This window comes from Aspergillus brunneoviolaceus (genome assembly GCF_003184695.1).
Source record: "Aspergillus brunneoviolaceus CBS 621.78 unplaced genomic scaffold BO95scaffold_111, whole genome shotgun sequence".
Lineage (NCBI taxonomy): Eukaryota > Fungi > Ascomycota > Eurotiomycetes > Eurotiales > Aspergillaceae > Aspergillus > Aspergillus brunneoviolaceus.
In genome coordinates, this window is record NW_020290841.1 from 63,293 (window position 1) to 83,623 (window position 20,331).

The 20,331-nt window shown below is 55.3% G+C and overlaps 8 protein-coding genes across 8 annotated transcripts; 4 read left to right on the forward strand and 4 right to left on the reverse strand.

Annotated features, from left to right (window-relative positions):
• Window positions 1–221: 221 nt before the first annotated feature.
• Window positions 222–1,847, forward strand: BO95DRAFT_425539 (aliphatic nitrilase-like protein). The gene is made up of 3 exons (XM_025584714.1): window positions 222–556; window positions 620–1,026; window positions 1,143–1,847. The coding sequence occupies exons 1-3, from the start codon at window positions 291–293 to the stop codon at window positions 1,529–1,531; spliced, it is 1,062 nt and encodes a 353-aa protein (XP_025436610.1). The 5' UTR covers window positions 222–290; the 3' UTR covers window positions 1,532–1,847.
• Window positions 1,831–3,707, reverse strand: BO95DRAFT_477483 (Arabinanase/levansucrase/invertase; the record flags this gene model as incomplete). The annotated part of the gene is made up of 2 exons (XM_025589987.1): window positions 1,831–1,970; window positions 2,033–3,707. 2 exons carry the CDS (start codon window positions 3,705–3,707, stop codon window positions 1,831–1,833), a joined length of 1,815 nt encoding a protein of 604 aa, XP_025436611.1.
• Window positions 3,708–6,519: 2,812 nt separating this feature from the next.
• On the reverse strand, window positions 6,520–7,805 carry BO95DRAFT_376416 (purine-nucleoside phosphorylase; the record flags this gene model as incomplete). The annotated part of the gene is made up of 2 exons (XM_025583202.1): window positions 6,520–7,593; window positions 7,647–7,805. 2 exons carry the CDS (start codon window positions 7,803–7,805, stop codon window positions 6,520–6,522), a joined length of 1,233 nt encoding a protein of 410 aa, XP_025436612.1.
• A 1,064-nt stretch (window positions 7,806–8,869) lies between these two features.
• BO95DRAFT_30415 (uncharacterized protein) lies at window positions 8,870–9,318 on the forward strand. Its single transcript, XM_025581766.1, has one exon. It carries the CDS (start codon window positions 8,988–8,990, stop codon window positions 9,276–9,278), a length of 291 nt encoding a protein of 96 aa, XP_025436613.1. The 5' UTR covers window positions 8,870–8,987; the 3' UTR covers window positions 9,279–9,318.
• A 1,432-nt stretch (window positions 9,319–10,750) lies between these two features.
• Window positions 10,751–11,146, forward strand: BO95DRAFT_376478 (nuclear transport factor 2 family protein; the record flags this gene model as incomplete). Its single annotated transcript, XM_025583207.1, has 1 exon — window positions 10,751–11,146. One exon carries the CDS (start codon window positions 10,751–10,753, stop codon window positions 11,144–11,146), a length of 396 nt encoding a protein of 131 aa, XP_025436614.1.
• A 1,228-nt stretch (window positions 11,147–12,374) lies between these two features.
• On the reverse strand, window positions 12,375–13,574 carry BO95DRAFT_376447 (isocitrate lyase/PEP mutase family protein; the record flags this gene model as incomplete). The annotated part of the gene is made up of 3 exons (XM_025583205.1): window positions 12,375–12,997; window positions 13,069–13,216; window positions 13,317–13,574. 3 exons carry the CDS (start codon window positions 13,572–13,574, stop codon window positions 12,375–12,377), a joined length of 1,029 nt encoding a protein of 342 aa, XP_025436615.1.
• A 2,104-nt stretch (window positions 13,575–15,678) lies between these two features.
• On the reverse strand, window positions 15,679–17,114 carry BO95DRAFT_437015 (uncharacterized protein; the record flags this gene model as incomplete). The annotated part of the gene is made up of 3 exons (XM_025585257.1): window positions 15,679–15,831; window positions 15,998–16,696; window positions 16,929–17,114. 3 exons carry the CDS (start codon window positions 17,112–17,114, stop codon window positions 15,679–15,681), a joined length of 1,038 nt encoding a protein of 345 aa, XP_025436616.1.
• A 1,227-nt stretch (window positions 17,115–18,341) lies between these two features.
• Window positions 18,342–20,117, forward strand: BO95DRAFT_469132 (putative aldehyde dehydrogenase; the record flags this gene model as incomplete). Its single annotated transcript, XM_025589417.1, has 4 exons — window positions 18,342–18,387; window positions 18,453–18,903; window positions 19,043–19,748; window positions 19,833–20,117. 4 exons carry the CDS (start codon window positions 18,342–18,344, stop codon window positions 20,115–20,117), a joined length of 1,488 nt encoding a protein of 495 aa, XP_025436617.1.
• Window positions 20,118–20,331: the final 214 nt, after the last annotated feature.

Here is a 20,331-nt window from a genome sequence, read left to right on the forward strand (position 1 = left end):
CCTTCGGGTGACTATCAGAAGCTTCAGGTCCCAGAGCTCCCGAAATCGGCACGGGATTTGAACTGCGTGAGGGAAACATCACAAACCCCGGAAACCCCGGGTTGCCGATGATCCTTATCTTGTCAGTTTACCTGGGTATCAGGGCGGTACAGATAGCAAGATATCAGGAGAAACACAATGACAAGATCGGACAGCACCGTCAGGGAAGGGAGGAAGTATAAGTACAGATTCTATGCTGATGTATCGACAACACAACTTCCTCTACTCAACCTAATAACACCTCCTCAGAGATGAAAATGCGCGCCCTCCACCTCCTTGCCCTCAGCTTCCTCAGCACCTGTCATGCCACCGCCATCCACCAGGAAGACTACACCAACCTCACGGTAGCGGTAGTGCGCGCCCCACCCGCCAACTGGCCCCTGCCAGTGATGAACAAGAATTGGACGGACACCCCCTTCGACCTGAACGCCACCGTCGCCAAAGCAGTGGACTACATCGCCGAGGCCGCCTCCAACGGCGCCAACCTGATCGTCTTCCCCGAACTCTGGTTCCCAGGGTGAGCACCCTCTTGCCCTGATCCCCCTTCACCATTCACCACTAACCCCACAAAACACAACAGCTACCCCAAAGGCCTCGCCAGCAACACCAGCATCACCCCCGCCCAACTCACCTCCTACCTCACCAACTCCCTGACCATCCCTAGCCCGCAATGGACCCGCCTCCTCACCGCCGCCCAGACCCACGGCATCTACATCGCCCCCGCCTTCTCCCACCGCATCGCCAACCACATCTTCATGGCCCAGGCCCTGATCTCCCCGTCCGGGGAGACACTACTCCTACGACACAAACTCCGCCCCTCCGGCGGCGAGCGCACCCTCTGGTCGGACGGGACCCTCAACGGATTGCAGGTGATTGCGACGCCGTACGGTCGCTGGGGCCTGCTAGAGTGCTGGGAGCACTTCCACCCCTCGATGACGTTTAATGTCCAGGCGCAGAGGGAGACGTTGCATATCGCTTCGTGGCCTTGTTAGTTTCTCCCCTTTCCCTGTCCCTTCGCTAGATGAACCTCAGCGCTGGCTAGGTTGAGCTTATTTTACATGCTGGTGCTACGCAACCCCCAACTAACAAGTCCATGGACTTAGATATGCCCGACGCAAACACCCCGGGAGCAGAGTACTGGGAATCGAACGAGATCAATGTCGCTGCGGCGCGGACGTACGCGGTCAACGCCGGGGCGCCGCTGGCGATGGCGGCGGTGGGGAATGCCAGGCTTCTGAGCGCGGAGGGCTTGGATGAGGTGGTTGTTGGGGCGGGGGTGTCGTTTGAGGAGGTGCCGATGGTGTATGCTTCGTTCAACACGACGGGGCTGGCGGGGACGCTGCCGTATGATACTGAGGGGGAGCAGTCGTGGGGGACGTTGGGGCAGATCGTGCGGGGGTTTCCGGGGTATATTCCTAAGGTGGTTGGGGATTTCGTGGCGAGGAGGTTTGTGGATGTTGTGGGGTTGGTGCAGGAGCTGAGGTCGAATTGAGTCGGAGACAGGAGAGGGGCTCTTTTTGGTCTTTGTTGGTTGGTTGTAGGATACTGGGTTTGCTTTTAGGGCTCTTTTGGGTGGTTTCCGGTTGCTCCTGTTCACTTAGTTCTATTAGATGGGTGGAGGGGGAAGAAGGCGTGGACCACGAGATCAGGGCTACGATTTGCTGATGACTCTGACTGAGTACGTCCGTCGTGAGAGTCACTGAAGGGAAGCTGATGAACTATTCTAACATAATGACTCGTCATAAGGCTATCTTCCTCGGACGATCCAGTTTCGTATGACGCGCCACTGGTCTAGCACCCTTCATCTCCTGCAGGAATGAATTCCTCATAGTCAATCTCTTGTGCCTCTCCGAAATACCCCCATCGACTGATATACGCCTCCATCGCATGCAGTCCGCCATTGGTCGTCGCATAAACCCCGAGTAAGGCCCCTATACGGTAGACCACGTCAGTCAATAGCCACAAAGCAGAATCATAAGAACGATTAACCCACCAGTTCCCGCCCCATCCCCACTGATGACTGTAGTATTCACCACCCCCAGCACCAATCCCTCATTCGATTTCCCCTTCTGTGCCGCACTGAACGCAAAATGCGTAGTATTCACCGTGTGAATGGCAAGCCTCACCGAATCTCCCATATCCCAGCTGTCCGGAACCTTCACCACCACCGTCTCAGGTGCACAGCCCTCAAATCCCGTCTTCCCCGACACCGTCGTCCGCAAGCGCAGATACAACCCGGTTGCATTTCCCTTCGCTGCAGCTCCTGCTTCCACCCCATAAAACACCCCAAAGTCAACATGCTGCCCCTGATTCAAGAACGCGGTGACGCCGACCTCATCCTCCTGCTCGGACCCGGTAGCGAAACCCAGCATGACATCCACCTCGAACCGGAACAACGAATGCGTCTGCCTCCGCGCCACAAACGTCAATCCATCCGTAGCCTGAAACCCCTCGTCGCCCGTCAAGTTGGCCCGACTGGCCGTCAACCGCAACACATTCGGTCTCTCAGGCGGACTAACCACATAATCCCACGGCCGGACCGGCGCGCGCCAGAACACCCACTCCGCCGGCAAGGTACTTCCCGGCTTGAACTCCACCACCTCACGGGCATCACCCACAAACCCCAGGGCCTGCCCCAGCCCCCCACAACTCACCGACGGCAACGGCCCCTCCATGCGTCCGGCCACCCTCCCCCCAGCGACGGGCCACCCGCCCTCCTCCCACCGGACCGGAAACAGCACCGTCTCGCGGCCCATGGGATACACACTGGCATTGTACAAGCGCGGCCCGCCGCGCGTCGCCAACGCCACCCCCCACCAGTTCCTGTGCGCGTCCACAAACAAGTCCGCATGCCCGACCGTCTGGAAATACGCGTCCGTGTGCGCGTTACTCACGAGGGGGTTGCGGGGACTCGCCTCCCAGCTGCCGCTGCCACCCGCCAAGTCGCGGGACCGAGCGAGCGTGGCCGCGTGGTGGAGCTGCGTGCCCCCCTCCGCGATCAACAGGTAGTACCACCCGTCCTTCCAGTACAGATGGGGCCCCTCGGGACTGCTGGCCCCGGTGCCGTTCCACAAGGGAAACGGGGGGCTTGCGGCGCCGGTGGCGAGATCGACGATCGAGGCGCGGATGGGCGAGCCGGAGTAGGCCATGACCGTCGTGCCGTCGGCGTCGATGAAGAAATCCGGGTCGATGGCGCCCGTCGGGTTCGCGATGGGCAGGGGGTCCGACCAGGCGGTGCGGTTGTAGGGGTCGGTCGTGGTGAAGAGGAGGAACTGCGGGGTGCTGGGCGAGTCGAAGTCGAGCCAGCTGGTCAGGAGGTAGAAGGTGTCATTGTGCAGGCGTAGGGTCGAGGCGAAGAGGCCGAGGGTCTGTTGGTTGGTGTCGTCGCGCAGGGCGGGGAGCTGGCTGGCGCGGTGGACGGCGGCGCTGGCCTGCGTCCAGTGCTGGAGGTCCTGGCTGGCGTAGATCGGACAGCCTGGGAAGGTCAGGAAGGAGGAGGTCGTGCAGAAAAAGGTGTTGTTGTGGGAGGGGGAGAACAGGCAGCTTGGATCGGAGTGCCAGCCGGGCAGGATGGGGTTGGTGTATGGGTGGTGTTGGGTGTGCGGGGGTGCATTGGTGCTGAGCGCGGCGGTGAAGAGGAGGGAGGAGAGGAGAATCCAGGGCGGCATTTTGACGCTGGAGTCGATTGAGTTATCTGATGCTGAAGCAGGGTGGGATTCACTTGGTATGGCATGTACATGCTTTGTAGTTATGCTCAACGTCCAGTACCACTCGGATTTCCCGAATGTGGGGCCGAGACCCCCGCACTTCCCGCATTTTGGGGATGGATGGTCTTTGCAGCGTGAGTAAAACTACCCATTCTTACAGCTTCAACAGCCTGATTTCAACAGCATGCATATGAGACCAGGTTACGCTCGCGTACCTCAAGATGAAGCCGACTTCCGCGCCTTAAAGTAAGCCTAACCACCACAAACTCGGTCCACGCCGGGTAAACACCGGGCGAACCTCGCGCCCTAATCAGCCTATAAATGAGTTCGACGTCTGGGCGTGGTCATCATCCACCAGTATTGGGTATTTTGGCACGTCGAAGCGGCAGTTCGTGTAGATCACTGAGGGTTCATCTTTGGCTGAGTGCCAGGTAGAGCCCTAAAACGCATTACATACCGAGATTGTGGGGTGGAAGCCAGTGTAAAGCCTGCGCTTTGAATCCTTCTCCGTATCCATACAATGTCTGCTTGGCATTGGGGTTGCCACCGTCTAAGGGAGAATTCATGCAAGGATCAGGGCTCGGAAGGAGGGAAAACGGACTCAGCGGCATCGCGGTAGCTACCCCATCCCTCGCAGATCTCGCGGATCTTAAAGCGCTCGAGAGCCTCCTTGTCGAGATCAGTGCCCTTGGCGTTGTTGCGAAGGGCGCTCGTGGCGTAGGTGCCTTCTGTCGGAGGCGTGACGGGCTATCGGTCAAAAACCATAGGAAGGATCCGTGAATAAGCAGGTAGACATACTGAGTGCTGGAGAGTGTTGCTGTGAGGACTGACCTGTAGAAGCCGAGGGACGGCGCCTTAAATATACAACTCAGATCTTCAAAGTACGGCCCGTCGGGTCACTTGACGTTAGCATTCTTCTTCCGGCTTTCTACATGACCGTGGATCTCGCGAATGATTGGAGGCATAAAAGTCAACTAGATACTTGCCGAGGTCGGCAGCACCGGAAGCTCGAAAATTATGGACTGTTTCTTGGTTCTATCTCTCGATTATATCATTTTCACTTTTCGCGAGCATCCGGCTACGAATCAACTACAGTATGACCATGCCTTAGTAGCAGCATTGACGTAGCTCTTTACTGTCGCGGCTGTTAGACCCAACATTTTTTGTCGATTGTAGCTTCTTTGTGAAGTTGGGCTGTCCATGGACCAGCAGCTAGTGACCCCCTTGCGTACCTACGAAAGACCCACTTAGAACCATTGTAGGTACTCTGTGGACCCTCGCTCTGTACCGGGTTTTCGGCAGTTCTTGGGCCCTGAATGTGCCGCTTCCAGCCGTTTGACTCGAGACGCTCTCTACTTTGCCTATGACTTGACCCGATAGACTGAAAGAGCCCAGATCAGCTGGTCAGTTGTGAGAATCATCTAGTCAGCGGTCAGAAACGTTGACCAGTGCAATGGTACTTGACCCGGGGAACCGGCACACATCTTGTGTACAGTACATACAGGGTAAACAGGCTCAATGATCGGTTGATTATCTAATGTTGACAGTCACCGTCTACCAAGTACGGAGTACTCATACTTGTTCCGTCACATGCGTCGTGTAGACCAAACCAAGATTCTACGGGCCTACAACCTCTGATGGCATAATACCTTTCCATCCTGTCTGGACTTCGGTATGATGCCAGACATTACAAAGCTATAACAAACGAAGCTGGTGGCTGTATGTACAACAGAGCCTCGGTTCCAAGTCGATGACTCCTGCTCTCCGAGCCAGCGAACCACGGAAATAAGTCGGCACAAGGCCTCATACACCCTCAGAGACTCTATTATCCCACTAGACACTCTATTCGACCACAGAAATGTAGATAATGGAGAGAGGTCTCACTCTGCTTGCAATTACAAGTATAGTCCTGCGGGACGGGAAGTGCCGTGCCTACAGATGTAGAAAGAAGCCTGGGCTAACCCGAGCCGTGTTTGCTGATCCGTGGTCACAACCTAAGCAACCCTGATCTCATTGTCAAATCCTTGTCTCTTTACCACGATCGAAACTGGCCCCAGGTCGTCTGGTTTGACATGATTGGGATCCGGCAGAAAACATTCACCTGTCAATCGATTCGATTGGTGTCGGGTCAAATCCAATCCAACGATCAGACTCCACTAATGGTATCATTTGCCGCCACCGTCTTGATATTATGTGATCCCTTACGTGCATCTAGACAGCAGCATTTTCTGTTCTACTGAGAAATGTCGCTTTGGGCAACTTCCAGTTGTCTTTTAGCTTCTGGACCGGCGCTTTGTCAAATTGCACCGGAGAATAATTGTACTGGAGGACGGTGCTTGATAGAGGACCTCAGAATTGGAGTTCCAGGCACTTGGTGATCGTGACCGAGAGATAAAGTGAAGAGGTCGGGCGGTACTGGGGTAATATAAAGGTAATACATGGCTCCTTTTCCTTAGCGAGGGCTACATTGGAAATCGATGGAGGGAGACATATACTCTTCCAGATGGCGAGAACTACTTTGGATATTTTTTGTTTTGCATTTACGATTACCTGCATGTTATCTTTTGTTTCGCGCGGAGGGGGCAAGAATCGGAGTGCTAATTCCTCCTACACCGAATCATCTCGACAGCTAGCCTTCTCTTACCCCAGAGTAAGGATTGATCGAAGATAGTCAAATGAACAAACATTGATCTCATACAAACTAACGTGTAATATTATATTGTTCTAATCTATCATTACATCCGCACACATGATCGTAAACGTTTCTAGGTCTTTACAAACGGACAAAGCGCTTGCCCATGCTGCGCTTCTTGAGGATGGCGCCGGCCTCCTCGAGGGCCTGGGCACGGCCTGGACCGTAGTCGGGGGTAGCACCGAGGGTGCCGAAGATGTCGCCGAGGTAGTTGCGGGGCTTGATGCCGGCGGCGAAGGTGCTGTTCCAGTTCGCCAGGATACCCTCAACGATCTTGATACCGGCGTTGTACAGGTTCTCGACGGCGGGCTCGAAGGCACCCTGGGTGGAGTAGAGCAGGTTGTAGCGGGCGGTCTCGCCGGGGTAGGGGCGGTCGAAGTCCGAGGCGGTGCGCATGACGATGATGCGGGAGAAGTCGGTGAGGTTGTGCTTCGAGGCACGGACGAGGGCCTCCAGGGTGGCGTTGTCCTCCTGGGCGGTGGTGCAGTACTCACCGGTGCCGTTGGTCCAGATCTTGGTGGTGTTGTCGAAGGCCTCGCCCAGCAGGCGGCCGCTGAAGTAGACGTCGCTGGTGGTCACGTCGCACAGGCGGACGGAGGGGCCCTGGGTGCCGGCCTGGTAGAGGCCGTCCTCGGTGGCGTACTTGGCGCGGTAGGCCTTGGCATCGTCGCTGTCGGCCAGGGTGGCGTTGCGGGCGAAGCCGGCAGCGATCTTGCGCAGCTCGTCGTTGACCTCGAACACCTCCGTGCCGTAGATGCTGGTGGGGTACTGGTCGGCGTAGTAGCCGCCCTGGGGGAAGTAACCCGTGGTGGCGTTGGCAGGCATCTCGCGCATGTCAATCTCGTACTGCAGAGCCACCTGGATGGCAAAGCGGGCGAAGGTCACATCGCAGATGCTCGCGCGCTCGGGGTTGACGCCGGCAATACCGGCGACGAGGAAGTAGGTCTTGGTCAGATCGAACATGGGGTTGAAGACGACCGACGCGACGGTGATGGCAGCGTTGATCTCGGATTCACCAGTGATGAGCTGGCAGATGGTGTAGTCCGCCGTGCAGTGGACATCGGGGAAGGCGGGAGAAGCGCCAGGGATGGTGATGTTGTGAGCCAACAGATCGAACTCGGGGATACCCCACCAGATCTCGGCCTCGGGCGCGAACTGCAGGCTTTGTGAGCTTGGGGTCATGCTGGGCTAGAGATTGCTGGGCTTACCATCGAAACGATGAACACCTTAGGGGTGATCTTGGCCGGCGTGTGGCTCACGGCAACATCGCGGGGCTGCTGCACAGGAACAGAGCGAGCCGTAGCCAGGGAAGACAGGCAGCTGCCGGCGAGCAGGAGGCCCGTGGTGACGGATTGGAGGAGCTGCATCTTGTGCGCGTTTGGAAATGTGAGAGAGCACACTTTCTTTCCAGTGAAAGGTCGCGCGACAGCTCTTATATAGAGTCACAATTGGGAGAATTTTTCTGGGCTTTGCGCGGAAAGCAATCGGGAAGCAGTCGGCAAGCACCGATCCATGAGCAAGTCCACCTGCAGGAAAAATTGGGATCCATTGTCCATAGATTGGCTGATTAGGAAGGATCAGCGCTGATAAGTTAGGAGTAGCGATCGGCAGTCGAAGCAGCTTATCCCGCAGGCCAATGATCGTCGTTGTATTGATGCCGAACCAGCCTTCTGGCTGAAGAATCCCCACTTCTAACGTGATTCAGCCAAGCCCGGCCACGGTTTGTTTTCCGTGGTTCCACTATTGCAATGCTGCAGAAAATGGCTGGGTGATCTCCAGCAAGAACGAACTCCCAGCGTGAACGGGCGTGTGTACACCTGAGAGTCATTCAATGATGCTGCACAAGATGACATGTACAATCGATGAGCTCACAGCTAGCGCAGGAACCGATCGGAGACATCCGAATGATAGCACGGCTGCCAGTGATAAGATGAGAGCACAAGACTGAGGAGGATTGAATCGGCGATAAGGACACCCGTCTTGTGCGGTGGAGCTTCATTTATCTGGTTCTTATCGCGCCCTCGCCCTCCATTCAGAAGGAGGGTCAGTTATCGGCGGCCCACCGGACTCCTGTTGACTCTCCATCCTCCCAGGCAGGGCAAGAGACCCAGCACGACGAAGAGGCGACTATCACCGTTTGTCTTCGTCGGAGGTGGCCGCTCCCTGCATGACAGCCAGCGATGAAGTCAAAAAGATAGCTAAAAGGCGGGGAAGTGGATAAATCAACCGGAGTAGATGGGGAAAAGAGTTGAGGGGAAGCTTCGAAGAATTCTTTCTCGAAAGCTTCTTGTCGCCAGGGCACGTGACTGTCATCCGAGAAAAGCTGGAACCACGATAAGCAAAAAAAAATTTGAGGCTTTTTTCAGCGATGGGGACACCACCTCCCAGCTTCCCAAGGCATCCGAGACTGACGAGTGCCAATGAGCCGGAAAAATCCAGACCTAGTCGCCAATGGCTGAAAATCGCTCAACCCAGTGCTACTGGAAGGTCCGTGACCAGGTGTTGGGGTTGGCAGTGGGCACTAGGCAGACCACTTTTCGAAGTTGATAATGCCGGGTGGCTTTTTTTTGATTGAGGGCATTGCAAGCCTTCTGCCAATGCTACCTTGGTGTGCTTTATCTACTACAGCATACCAGGCTGCATGCTCCGTCTGCAATGACTCCCTGTCTCAATGCAATCCCACCACCTTCAGAATTTCAGTGAAGCAAAATTGCTGCTCAACGGCCATTGTCCTCCGAGGTGTGGACGAAGGTATGGCGAAGATTCGTGTACTGCTTGTCTCATCGGTTGTGGTGTGTTGTGATCCCGCACCCTCATGGCGAGAGATAAGCCGTCCCTAGAAATCCGAGGGATGAGACTAGCTCGGCCACCGCGCCCAAGCTAGAGGCCCACATCTCGACTAAACGCCTTCCAGATTATGCTAATTCGTTCCATTGGTGGAGACCTGGCTGAAGACTGTCCCTTGGGTAACCGCCGTCACGAAAGTCTTATTGAGGCTGTCACGGTGTCCGACCCAGCGTCTGCGAGCTGCTTTGGTATACCGGTTCAATGCGGATACTCCTCGGCTTGTCTGAAGATTGAAAGTGGATTGTAATTGAGACTGTGGCCGGGGTGACTCAGAGCCTAGGAAGATTTTGTTGGCTTGTGATTGAGTGCACAGTAGTTGGAAGGTATGCTTTTTTCCCCTGGTTGCTTTCCTGAGGTGTTGGCAACTGGCAGGGCAGGTCTCTGTGTAGCCTTGTAGAAGTAATCTCGATAGTGATTGGGGGGAATAAAAAAGATCTGTGAATGAAGCAGTCTGGTCTGTCACGGGTTTATGCACGATGTAGTTAGCTGTGGAAGATGAAGCTGAAAGGCTGAGATAGCGGCGTGTTGTTGTGCCTCAGGCACCAATAACACATCTTTCTGTGTGGGACGGGAATGGGCACATGACCTGGATAAATGCATTGTTTGCACCCATGCATGCAAACATGACAACCATTGCATACGGTGCAACCAACACCACCATGGCGCAACGCCAAGAATCCCAGCCTCTCCCCTCAATTTGACACCTGCCAAACCACAGTCCAGAACAACAACTACTTGAGTACATTCAGCTACCAGCGTTCCAAATCTAAACCATAATCTTCTATCGCACTGCATACTTCATCTCCTTCCCATTGCAAAGTCACCCCGTGCAGTCATGTTCTCGCTCAGTCTTCCCCACTGCGTCACCACCCCTCTATCCTCTATCCTCACCTGCGTCATCCGGTAACGCAGATCTCGCTAAATTACGGTCCACCGAAGAGGCAGACGGTCATCGCATGACATGACACGGCTGAGTCTTCATCTGCCATCACGGGGACCGGGAGGGGAGGGGGGGAATTACATATACTCAGAACACGAAAAGAGAGTGTCGCGACGTCATCCACGTGGGGTACAACGCCCATGACGTCACCGCTAGGCTGTCCCCCCCTTCGACCCTCATCTTTCCATCTTGTTCCTGGCATCTCAACCTTCTGGTTCTGTTTTCCTTTTATACTGCGGACAACGTTACATCTGCCCTCTATACCCGTCATCTAAACAAACCTACGCGCGCGTTGCGGTGAGATATCGAGAGCCCACCTCAGTACGTCGCATCCCTTCTCAAAGTACAGTGAGAAACGACAGACTAACCAAACAATCAGATCTCTTCCCCAATCCTCTCTCCTAAACTACATCCACAACCAAAAAACCACGCTCAAACTCACCCTCAAAACCAACACCGCCCTCCTCCTCCTCCTCCTCCTCCTCCTCCTCCACCACCGCCAACCCGAACACAAACCCGCCCACAATGGCCCCAATCCACGAACGCATCCGCGACGACCTCCTGGCCATGGAACGCCGCCTCTGGACGGCGCTGACGTCGGCGGACCCCGGCCCCGAGATCAAGAAGATGTCCAACGACGACGCCAACTTCCTCTTCCCGAAGCGCGACATCCTCACGCTGCAGAGCAAGGACCCGTCCCTGTCGGAGGCGCTGAAGCCGCCCTTCCACCACTTCGAGGAGTACGAGCTCAAGGACGTGCGCGTCCTCATCATCGACCTGATGGCGGGCACGGTCACTTACAAGATCAACGCGCGGCTGCGCGGCAAGATCCACTTCAACGGCACGGGGTCGACGACGTGGAGCCAGGGGTCCGACGGCGAGTGGCGGATCGTGGTGCATCAGGAGACGTCGTTGGAGTAGATTCCCCCCGTCCTGTGCAACTACTGGGAAAGAGGAAGAGAACCGTGATGCTTTCGCCGATTCAGGCATGAGGTTGCATACTTATTGTTTTGATTTCGCTTCATGATTGATACTCTTTACTGTTTTTCCCGACCTACGATATTTTTTTTTCTTTGACCTGAGTTGGGGTGTTTCTTGAGGAAGCCAGCGTCGTTGGGCGGATTACCTCTTTTTCTTTTTCTTTTCTTTTCTTTTCATCGACCACTCCATCATCCACAATCTCCAGCCTCATTCATGTTCCATACTTCCACTTCCGATGTTATTATGTGTATGTGTCACGTGTGATGAACGTCTCATTCGATAATTTCTTCTTCTCCTTCCACGCCTTCGCGTAAAGAAAAAAGAAACACCAAATCATCCTTCCAGGATTTCACGTATAAACACCGCATCCGGCTAGTCGATCCTCGGTCAAGTCACCGCGAATCAAGAAAAAAGCAAACATCCACCCAAAAAACAAATCTCAGTATTGTACTCCGCCTCCACCCGAGGAGTCTCGAAACCGGTAAGATCACCCAATAGTCCACCAGATAATCAGCCCCCCTCAGCTGCGGTCTGTCCAATGATCGACACGGGATACATGCGCATGGTAGTACGTAAAAGGTAGTCCCACTGTTTCCTTACAAGGCTGCATCACAACCACCCCCTAGAATGGGGCTGTAAGGGAAGGTAACCGCCTCGTTGGGCGGGGAAGCGCTCCATCCGCATTATTCGCATAGTGATGATCTCAAGATGATCGCTGCCGTAGTCTAGGTTCGATGCCTTTTTTTCCACTGAAACAAAAGGCTAAGAGTGTGGGATAGAGGGGGGATCGCGAGACATGGATCGAGGAAGAAGAAAAGAAAGAGAAGACAAGATAGAAAAGGGAAAGAAAGAAAAACGTTTAGGATACGAAATTAGATACCATCTCAGTCCAGATCATTGTTCTTTTCATTTAATGTATTCATTTTGCTTCAGACGACAATATATATCCCATATGATGGGGGGTGTATCTGTGCGTGATGCCCCAGAACCTTCTAGGTACAAATTCCCACATGCACATCCGTCAAGGATAGAAAAGAAATATATGTAAGAAGAGAAAAAGAAAAGAAAATGATCTCCAAAAGGGGAGATGAACGGGGTAGGGGGAAACAAAATAACACCGGAAAAGCAATATGCCAGAGACACACAAAAGAAAAAGGAGAACTAAAGTCTAGACACCATTGGAGAACCCATCACCACCAGCCTCAGTGTCAATCCGCATCGCGTCCATCAGTCCACAAACCTCGAACAACTTCTTGGGGCCCATCCCCTCGGGCAGTCCCACGACGCCGTCCTTCTTCAACCGCTCTAGCGCTGCCTTGATGCCCATGTAGGCCGGGGTGATGCAGCAGAAGGAAAAGATCATGATGCGGAAGCCCATCTCCTTGGCCTCCTCGGTGGAGATGACGGGTCCGGCGCCGTTCTCGACCATGTTCAGCAGCAGGGGCCAGGGGGCCAGGTCCTTGACCGCCTGGCGGGCCATCTCCTTGGAGGTGAACCCCTCGAGCAGGCCGACGTCGCAGCCCAGGTCGCGCGCGGCTTTCAGGCGCTTGATGCACTCGTCGTAGCCGTGCTGCTGCAGGGCGTCCGTGCGGGCGATGAGCACGATGTCCGAGCGCAGCCGGTCCTTGGTGATCTTCGCCGCCCGCAGGCGCGTCAGCCACTCCTCCTGGGAGACGACGCGCTTGCCAGCCAAATGGCCGCAGCGCTTGTTGGCGATTTGGTCCTCGATATGAAAGCCGGCGACGCCGGCTTGGATGTACTGCTGCACGGATTTGGCGACGAACAGGGGGCCTGACAAGATTTGTGTTAGTTCTGCGGTTTTGTGGAGATTTTACTGGTGGTAGTAGAAGAGGTTGTCCTACCTCCGTATCCGGTATCCATATCAGCAATGAGTGGGGGCCCGTAGGGATCCAGATTGGCTATCATCTCGGCGTTGGTTCGCATCTCGTACAGATGGGCTAGGCCCAGATCTGCCTGTCCGAGCCGGGAGGCAGTAGTGCCGGCTCCGGTCTAAAGCGGGTCGTCAGCGCGTCCACCGGGATAATTATGGGACCGGACTGGGGAATTTGTAGCACGAGTCCGGGGGGAGGAGGGGGGGAAGCCAAGTTACCATGTACATGGCCTTGAAGCCAAGATTCATTGCAATTCGGGCGGACAATCCATCGTATACACCGGGGCAAATGATCAATTCGTTGCTTTCTTTTAATTGCCTTCGCAGCTTGGACGCGCCCGTCACCAGCTGGAGGTTGACAATAGGCTCCTGCCGCGAGCCGTTGATATCGTAGTAGCCGTCCTGCTCGACGGTGATGGTGATTGTGTTCGTCATGCTGATGGTGGAGGCGGAGTCAGGGGTATCAGCTACTTTCATTGTTATTAGAGAGAGTAAAGATGTGATGAGGAAGAGAAGGAGTTGAGCTGATGATGATTGACAGCAATGGACGGGTCCGTCTGGGAGCTTTATATCTATTCATCTGCCTCTGGTCTCGGGGCAATGTCTGTCCGCGAGGCAATAATCGCTTGCCATGAGGACAGTGTCATATCGCTGTCTAGAACCGGCATCAGTTTCCTGCAACCCCCTCTCGGATCATACTTGTTGTAACTCAAGGCCTTGGCCGACGATTATCGTCGTCAACTCCGACCAGATATTGATACTAGGCATTCTTGGCCGCTACTGCAGCTGGACACCCCCATCCAGTTCGTCAATGATCGTGATTTGTTCTTGTGATGAGCCTAGCACGCCTAACTGTGATCCGACAAGAAAGCAGATAAGCTCTGAGTTCTTCGTTGAGGTTCTCTCAATGACTGGCTGGCTGAACTGGAAGAAAATAATACGGGTAGAAGGCTGATAGGGTATTAGGACCGGATACGCGCCTCAAGGGCTCCGATAATACCTTCTTAGGTTCGATCTGAATCCTGCGCCGGGGAAGTTTGGTCGTGCCGGGGGTGGTACAGGAGGATGGCCACCGAGGGGGTGGAGACAGAGCACCAGTTCCCAACCGGACTAGGATGCATGTCAGACATTTGATCACGCACAGAGCTCCCGTCTTCAGAGAATTGTCTCGCTGCCCCCTCTCCTCCGGCTTTTCTGGGTCGCTAGTCCGTGGTGTTGCTTGGTGACTAGCCACGCTGATCTGCACGAATAGAGTCGTAAGCGGCTCGGCTGATGCACCGGAAGTTAAACGGCATCCCACTACGGAGCTTGGGAGCAGTCTTGCCGTGAAGGACGTGGACCCATGGTTGGCGGAGAATCCGGGCAGCAGTAGTGTCGGAGGTAATCAGTCAGGATGGAGGGGGGTGAAGGATGGTGGATGCGTGCTGATAGCTACACAGAAATCCGACGGCAAAGCCGAAATCTCACTGGATAGCTGCACTGGGTACTATCATCGCCGAGATTAGACTGCATTCACGCGCAGGGGCCAAGTAGCTTGGCACGTTGGTCGTGTCAGTCTCGACCTTGACGCCATGCGCTCGCTGATCACTTCTCCTCTGGTGCTTTAGCTGGTGGTATACACTCCGCGTGTTGTCCGTCTGTGACCAATTTGTGTAACCGACTGGATCGTAGAACCTCGCAAGGGGTTCGACCCGGAGACTTGGTCTTGCGCAGGAACCAAGTGCCCGATGCGGCGTCGAAGAACGGCCTGTTTCGGTTGGGGGGGTGGCTAGTCCACTGCTTGGATGGCATAATTGCGAACGTATCGCCCTGAAAGGCCGATCATACAGAGACTATCGACGAGAATCCATAGGGCTATACGAGACGCGAAAGAGGAGCAGGAGGCAGAGCATTGGCAGGAGTCGAGTGAGTACTGAGGTAGGTAGTAGGCGTAGGCTCGGACCACGATGGACGTCGCGCGCAAATCACCCGATTGGCCGTTTAGCGTAGATTGGCCGAAGCCAGCTGTTCCGCTCAACTCCGTATTTGTCCGGCTTGGCCGCCCTGAAGCTGTCGCGACCTAAACCTCCGCGGCAGGACCCGTTGCCTATCTTCTGCTTCAGGCCAGTCATGCTCAGCACAGCTCACCTCACCTTACTCAGGTTTTAATCCCCACACATGGTAGGAGAAAAGTGGGAGAGACACTGCTCAGCCTTGGGGCAACTTGAAAACTTCTCCACGAACTTGGCCGACAGCATCGTCTGGGGAGGGCGACGGGTCCGCAGTGGGTCTTAGCATTCTGCAGTTGCAGTGTTGATTGCACCTTGGCCCGATACTAGCATGCGCACACGCCAACATGACCCATTAGGCATCTTCGGAGCGATGAAGCGAGAGGGGTTTCGGAAAAGCACAAATCCGTCGATTACTGCTCACAGCTGGTCCGGACTTCAATTGCCCATGCGTGTTTGACACGGCGTGCGGCGTCTCGATCATTCTCCGCGACAAGCAGTGCTTACCAGCGCGGGGCGCCTAATCATCCATTTTCTGGGCTACAATGTGGTGGGCGGAAAAGGCCAAATCGTGTTGCGCGTGATCGACAATTTCATTCACGACCGCCAAGCGGACCCTGAGCATTCTTGGTGGCGATGAAGGTGCCCCCTCGCTTGTCACAGTTGCATCCCCTTTGAGAGACCGGATTTTGACTCGATTGGTTCGAATCCGACCGCACAGGGTCGAGGAATCGCGGTGAGATGTGCTAGCCGTCAGTATCGTAGGCAGCAAGTCAGGTCCGTGACCACTTAGTCAACCAGCTGTCATGCTCCGTCTTGGGGCTAAAGCAGGTAAGTTCGCAGCACAATCTCTCTGACATTCTCTCTCTAGAGTGAGTCTTGCATCGGTTCTGACCGTCATTGTGCTCCTACAGCCACCCAGGGGTTGTGATCCGCATATCCGTATGGCACCCACGAGTGTCGGAAGTATTTCTCCAGCACCACCTGCTGGTAGGTCATGTCGTCGACACAATACCCACCCCCGCCGGGCCCAATGTGGGGACAATGTACGGGCGGATTGAATCGCACCATGTTGTCGTGCACTTCGCGACACAGCAAGGTGTTCCGGCCCATCTCGTATGGCAAGCCGAAGCGGACGCTCTGGGTCAAGAACACAACACAATCCTCCTTGGAGGTGTACTGTAGGTTTGCCCCGTGGCAGTGGTCCTGGTGTGTCTGGCAGATGGTGTCTGCAAGCAGAGCAGCCACTCTGTTCTGTATCTGGACTGAATCGTTCAGATGGAACATCTTCCCCGCTGCCTGCATGAGAGGAACGAAGAGATAATCCAGCCAGCGGAAGACGGCGTCATACTGAGTGATCTTGCCGGAGGAGTCGTACTGCAACCAGGTGTCAATCGCGGCGGGGACCACCAGCTGGAAGGTGGTGATGTTAAAGGTGATGAGGGTGGTGGCTGCAGCGGTGTTGTCGGTGGCCGCGAACTGGGTGATGTTGTACGCGATAGGAGGCCCGAAGATCCCGGGGTGGTCGGGCTGAGAAAAGAGACCGAAGATATACTCGTTGTTGAGTTCGCGACCGTCGAAGGTGCGAGTTGCGTGAACACGGCCTTGGACCTGCGATGGGGGAGGAGATTAGAGAGATGTGGAAGCTGTGGAAGTTGTGCGGGGAAGGGGGAAAAAGCGGGACGGCACTGAGTAAATACTGTACAGAACGGGCAACCACCAGCCGTCAACGGTTGGCCGTGCTACCCATTATTGGTGGAGATGGGGAGGACCAAGTATAAAGATAGATTGGGAATACGATCCATTGCAACTGAAATAAGCACAATAGCTCAATAGCACCTACATCGGCTGCGAAGATAGAGGAGTCGTTGGCTTCGATATGACCCCGGTTAGTGGGATAGAGGAAGTTCTGCCAGAAATGGTTCTGCAGCATCCACAGCTCGTGATAGGAGTAATGAGTGCCATTGGGCTTGGCACTAACTACAGTGCTAGCAATGAAATGGTATAGCAACAGGAGAAGCACCAACATGGCGTGGTAAAGTTGAAGAATCGATTAACTTGAAGATGCCTAGTGTCCGCTCTAACACAACACTACTTCTGCAGCCCCCCATGACCTATTTATATCTGCCATCTGCCTCCATCCCGTCCCGTCCTTGATGGTGTCAATGCGCAGAGATCCCTCGAAGTCCTCCAACCAAACATGAATCCTGGTCGACCTGCGAGTATTATTGAATAGGTGTCTAGTCTGGCTGTTATTCTAACTCTTGAATGTCTTCCAAGCGACCACAATCAATTTATCCGACCCGCCCTCCCCCCAACCGCTGCATGCCTTTGCCTGCTGAGTAACGGGATGCCGTGTGATGAAGCCGCAAACATGCACGATCCTGATGGGCCCAATTCACTCCGACAAGTCTGTCTTCCCTCGAATGAGGATCGACCCTGAGGACAATCCATGTCCGATCCGCATGGGGGTCAGATCAGAGGAGGAGTTAGATTGGCTCTTCGCGCAATATGCCCCTTGGTGAACGGTCAGATGACAATCTCGGTCCGGGGTGAAGGGTAAGCTGACCGACTTTCGGGATAGACGTCCACCATGCCTAAGATGGGCAATGTTTTGAGGGGCGGTGCAGAACTTGGGCAGTCAATTTGCCGGATCTTTCGGCAGACGATTGTCAAATGGCGGTGGCTGTACGTCATGATGGGATGCTGTGCGACCCCGTTGGAATTGCAATATGACGACATGCGGCATCTCAGCGATCAGAACAGAGACTGAGGGCAAACTCAATTCAGCCAGACCCGGGCGGAGGATTACAGCTCTGACAGGATCATCTGGGTGGCTGAAACAATTGGCCTAGAAGCCAATTCGAGAAAATCATAGTTGTCCGCTTATGCAAGTTTGCAAGAACAAGGAGACCAAATGAGGTTGATGCGCCATCCTGCTAAGGCGAAGAGTCACAAGTGCGCCATCAGACATATCAGTCATCACCACTGAAGCGATCACTAAGCAGCATAAGTCGGATCGGCAGTGAGTTTCGAGTTATCAAGAGCAAAGCTGACAGAGACTTATCTCTCTATTCGGATCAGTTGTTCCCCGCATCTCCGGTCGGAACACATTCCGAGGTGCGGAATGCCCACGGAATCGGTGCGGGGCAGCCTTATGCTCCCCCGTAGCCTGCTATATTAGAAGTATATCCTCCAGCACAACAGCTTGCACCAAGTCTGCTTCAAATACTTGCTTCGCCAGACCTACAGCACAATGGTTTCCATCACACTTACCGGCTCCAAAGGCCGTCAAATCGAAGGTACCGCTGATATACCCCGCAACTAACTCCTCATCCTCGACATACCACTGACAGACTTTCTACAGTCCCAACCACCCTCTTCATCAACAACGAATTCACCCCCGCGGCCAACAATGCCACTCTGGCCGTCGAGAATCCCACCACCGGTGGGACCCTCGCAGACGTCTCCGCAGCCAGCCCGGAGGACATCGACCGCGCAGTCAAGGCAGCGACGGCCGCCTTCCCCGCATGGAAAGCCACCCCGGGGCCCGAGCGCGCCGCGCTGCTCCACAAACTGGCGAGTCTGATCGAGCGGGACGCAGAGGAATTCGCATCCATCGAGGCGCTGGAAGGCGGCATTCTGTACACGGATAGTTTGGGCCTGAATGTGCCGCAAGCCGTGTCGACCATCCGGTACTACGCAGGGTGGGCAGACAAGATTGACGGCAAGACGCTGCACATCCCGGGAGGCGTGGCCTATACTTTCCGCGAGCCCTTGGGGGTCTGTGCGGCCATCGTACCTTGGAATGGACCACTGTGAGTGAAGTGTGATGATCTTCTTCACTGCACTGTATTGCAGGACATTCGTCACGACCATGCCCCTTATCCAATCCCCTTTTCCCCTCCACATCCCCCCCAAAACCTGGAAATCACATACTGAAAAACCTGCTTCCAGAATGATAACAGCCTGGAAACTCGCCCCCGCTCTCGCCACCGGCAACACCCTAATCATCAAACCCTCCGAACTGACCCCGCTCAACGCCCTCAAACTGGCCCAACTGATCCGCGAAGCCGGATTCCCCGCGGGAGTGGTCAACATCGTGCCAGGCGACGGCCCCTCCGCGGGTGCCGCGCTCTCCCACCACCCGCACATCCGCAAACTCTCCTTCACCGGGTCCACCGCGGCGGGGCGCGCCATCCTCCGCGCCTCGGCCGCCAGCAACCTCAAGCAAGTGTCGCTGGAACTCGGCGGCAAGGGCCCGAGTCTCGTCTTCGCGGACTGCGACCTGGCCAACGCGCTGCTCTGGACGCGCATCGGCATCACCGCCAACAACGGGCAGATCTGCGCCGCCGGGTCGCGCATCTACGTCCAGCGGCCCATCTACGAGCAGTTCCTGGCAGCCTACGCGCAGGCCGCGGCGGAGAACCAGCCCGTGACCGGGGACCCGCTGGAGGAGACGACCACCAAGGGTCCCGTCGCCAGCAAGGCGCAGTTCGAGAAGATCCTCGGGTACATCGCCGAGGGGAAGAGCTCGGGTCGGCGGTTGTTGTTCGGCGGGGAGCCAGTCGGGGAGAAGGGGTATTTCGTGCAAAACACGGCGTTCGCGGATGTGGGGCAGTCGGATAAGATCATGCAGGAGGAGATCTTTGGGCCGGTTGCGGTAGGTTCTGTCGCTTTTCCTAATCTGTCTTTCAGTTTCTGTCGCAATTTGTGTCTGGTGGCTGATCTAACGCGGTGAGAACAGAGTATCGCCCCCTTCGACACGGAGGAAGACGCTATCCGCCTGGCCAACGATTCGCTGCACGGGCTGAGTGCGGCGGTGTTCACCAACGACATCAACTGCGCGCATCGGGTCACCTCCGCCCTGGAGACGGGCCAGGTCACGGTCAATGCGTGGTCGCTGCTGAGCGCCAACGCCCCGTTCGGTGGCGTCAAGGAGAGTGGTTTCGGTCGGGACATGGGCGAAGAGGCGTTGGACTGTTGGACGACCGTCAAGTCGGTCAAGTATAGTATTGCGCCGCGGTTGTAGTTCCACCTACTCTGGGGCCTTAACGTAGTCATGCAAACTCTTCAGAAATCAAGGTTTTCCAAACAACAGCTGTGAGTTTACACTCGAATCTACAACGCAAAAGCTCACTTGCTCCATCTCTGCAGGCGTAAGACTAATAGCAGGGGGCGGGATCTGAGACCACTTCTCTTTACTTCTGGCGGGGCAGTTAGCAACTTGGGATGCCTTCAGAGAC

Excerpts from the sequence above, each read along its gene's own strand:
- BO95DRAFT_30415 (XM_025581766.1), top strand. The coding sequence starts at position 8,988 with ATGCCGGGTGGCTTTTTTTTGATTGAGGGCATTGCAAGCCTTCTGCCA.
- BO95DRAFT_425539 (XM_025584714.1), top strand. The coding sequence starts at position 291 with ATGAAAATGCGCGCCCTCCACCTCCTTGCCCTCAGCTTCCTCAGCACC. Across the intron at positions 557-619 it reads CCCGAACTCTGGTTCCCAGG|CTACCCCAAAGGCCTCGCCA; the intron begins GTGAGCACCCTC and ends AAAACACAACAG. Across the intron at positions 1,027-1,142 it reads GCATATCGCTTCGTGGCCTT|ATATGCCCGACGCAAACACC; the intron begins GTTAGTTTCTCC and ends CCATGGACTTAG.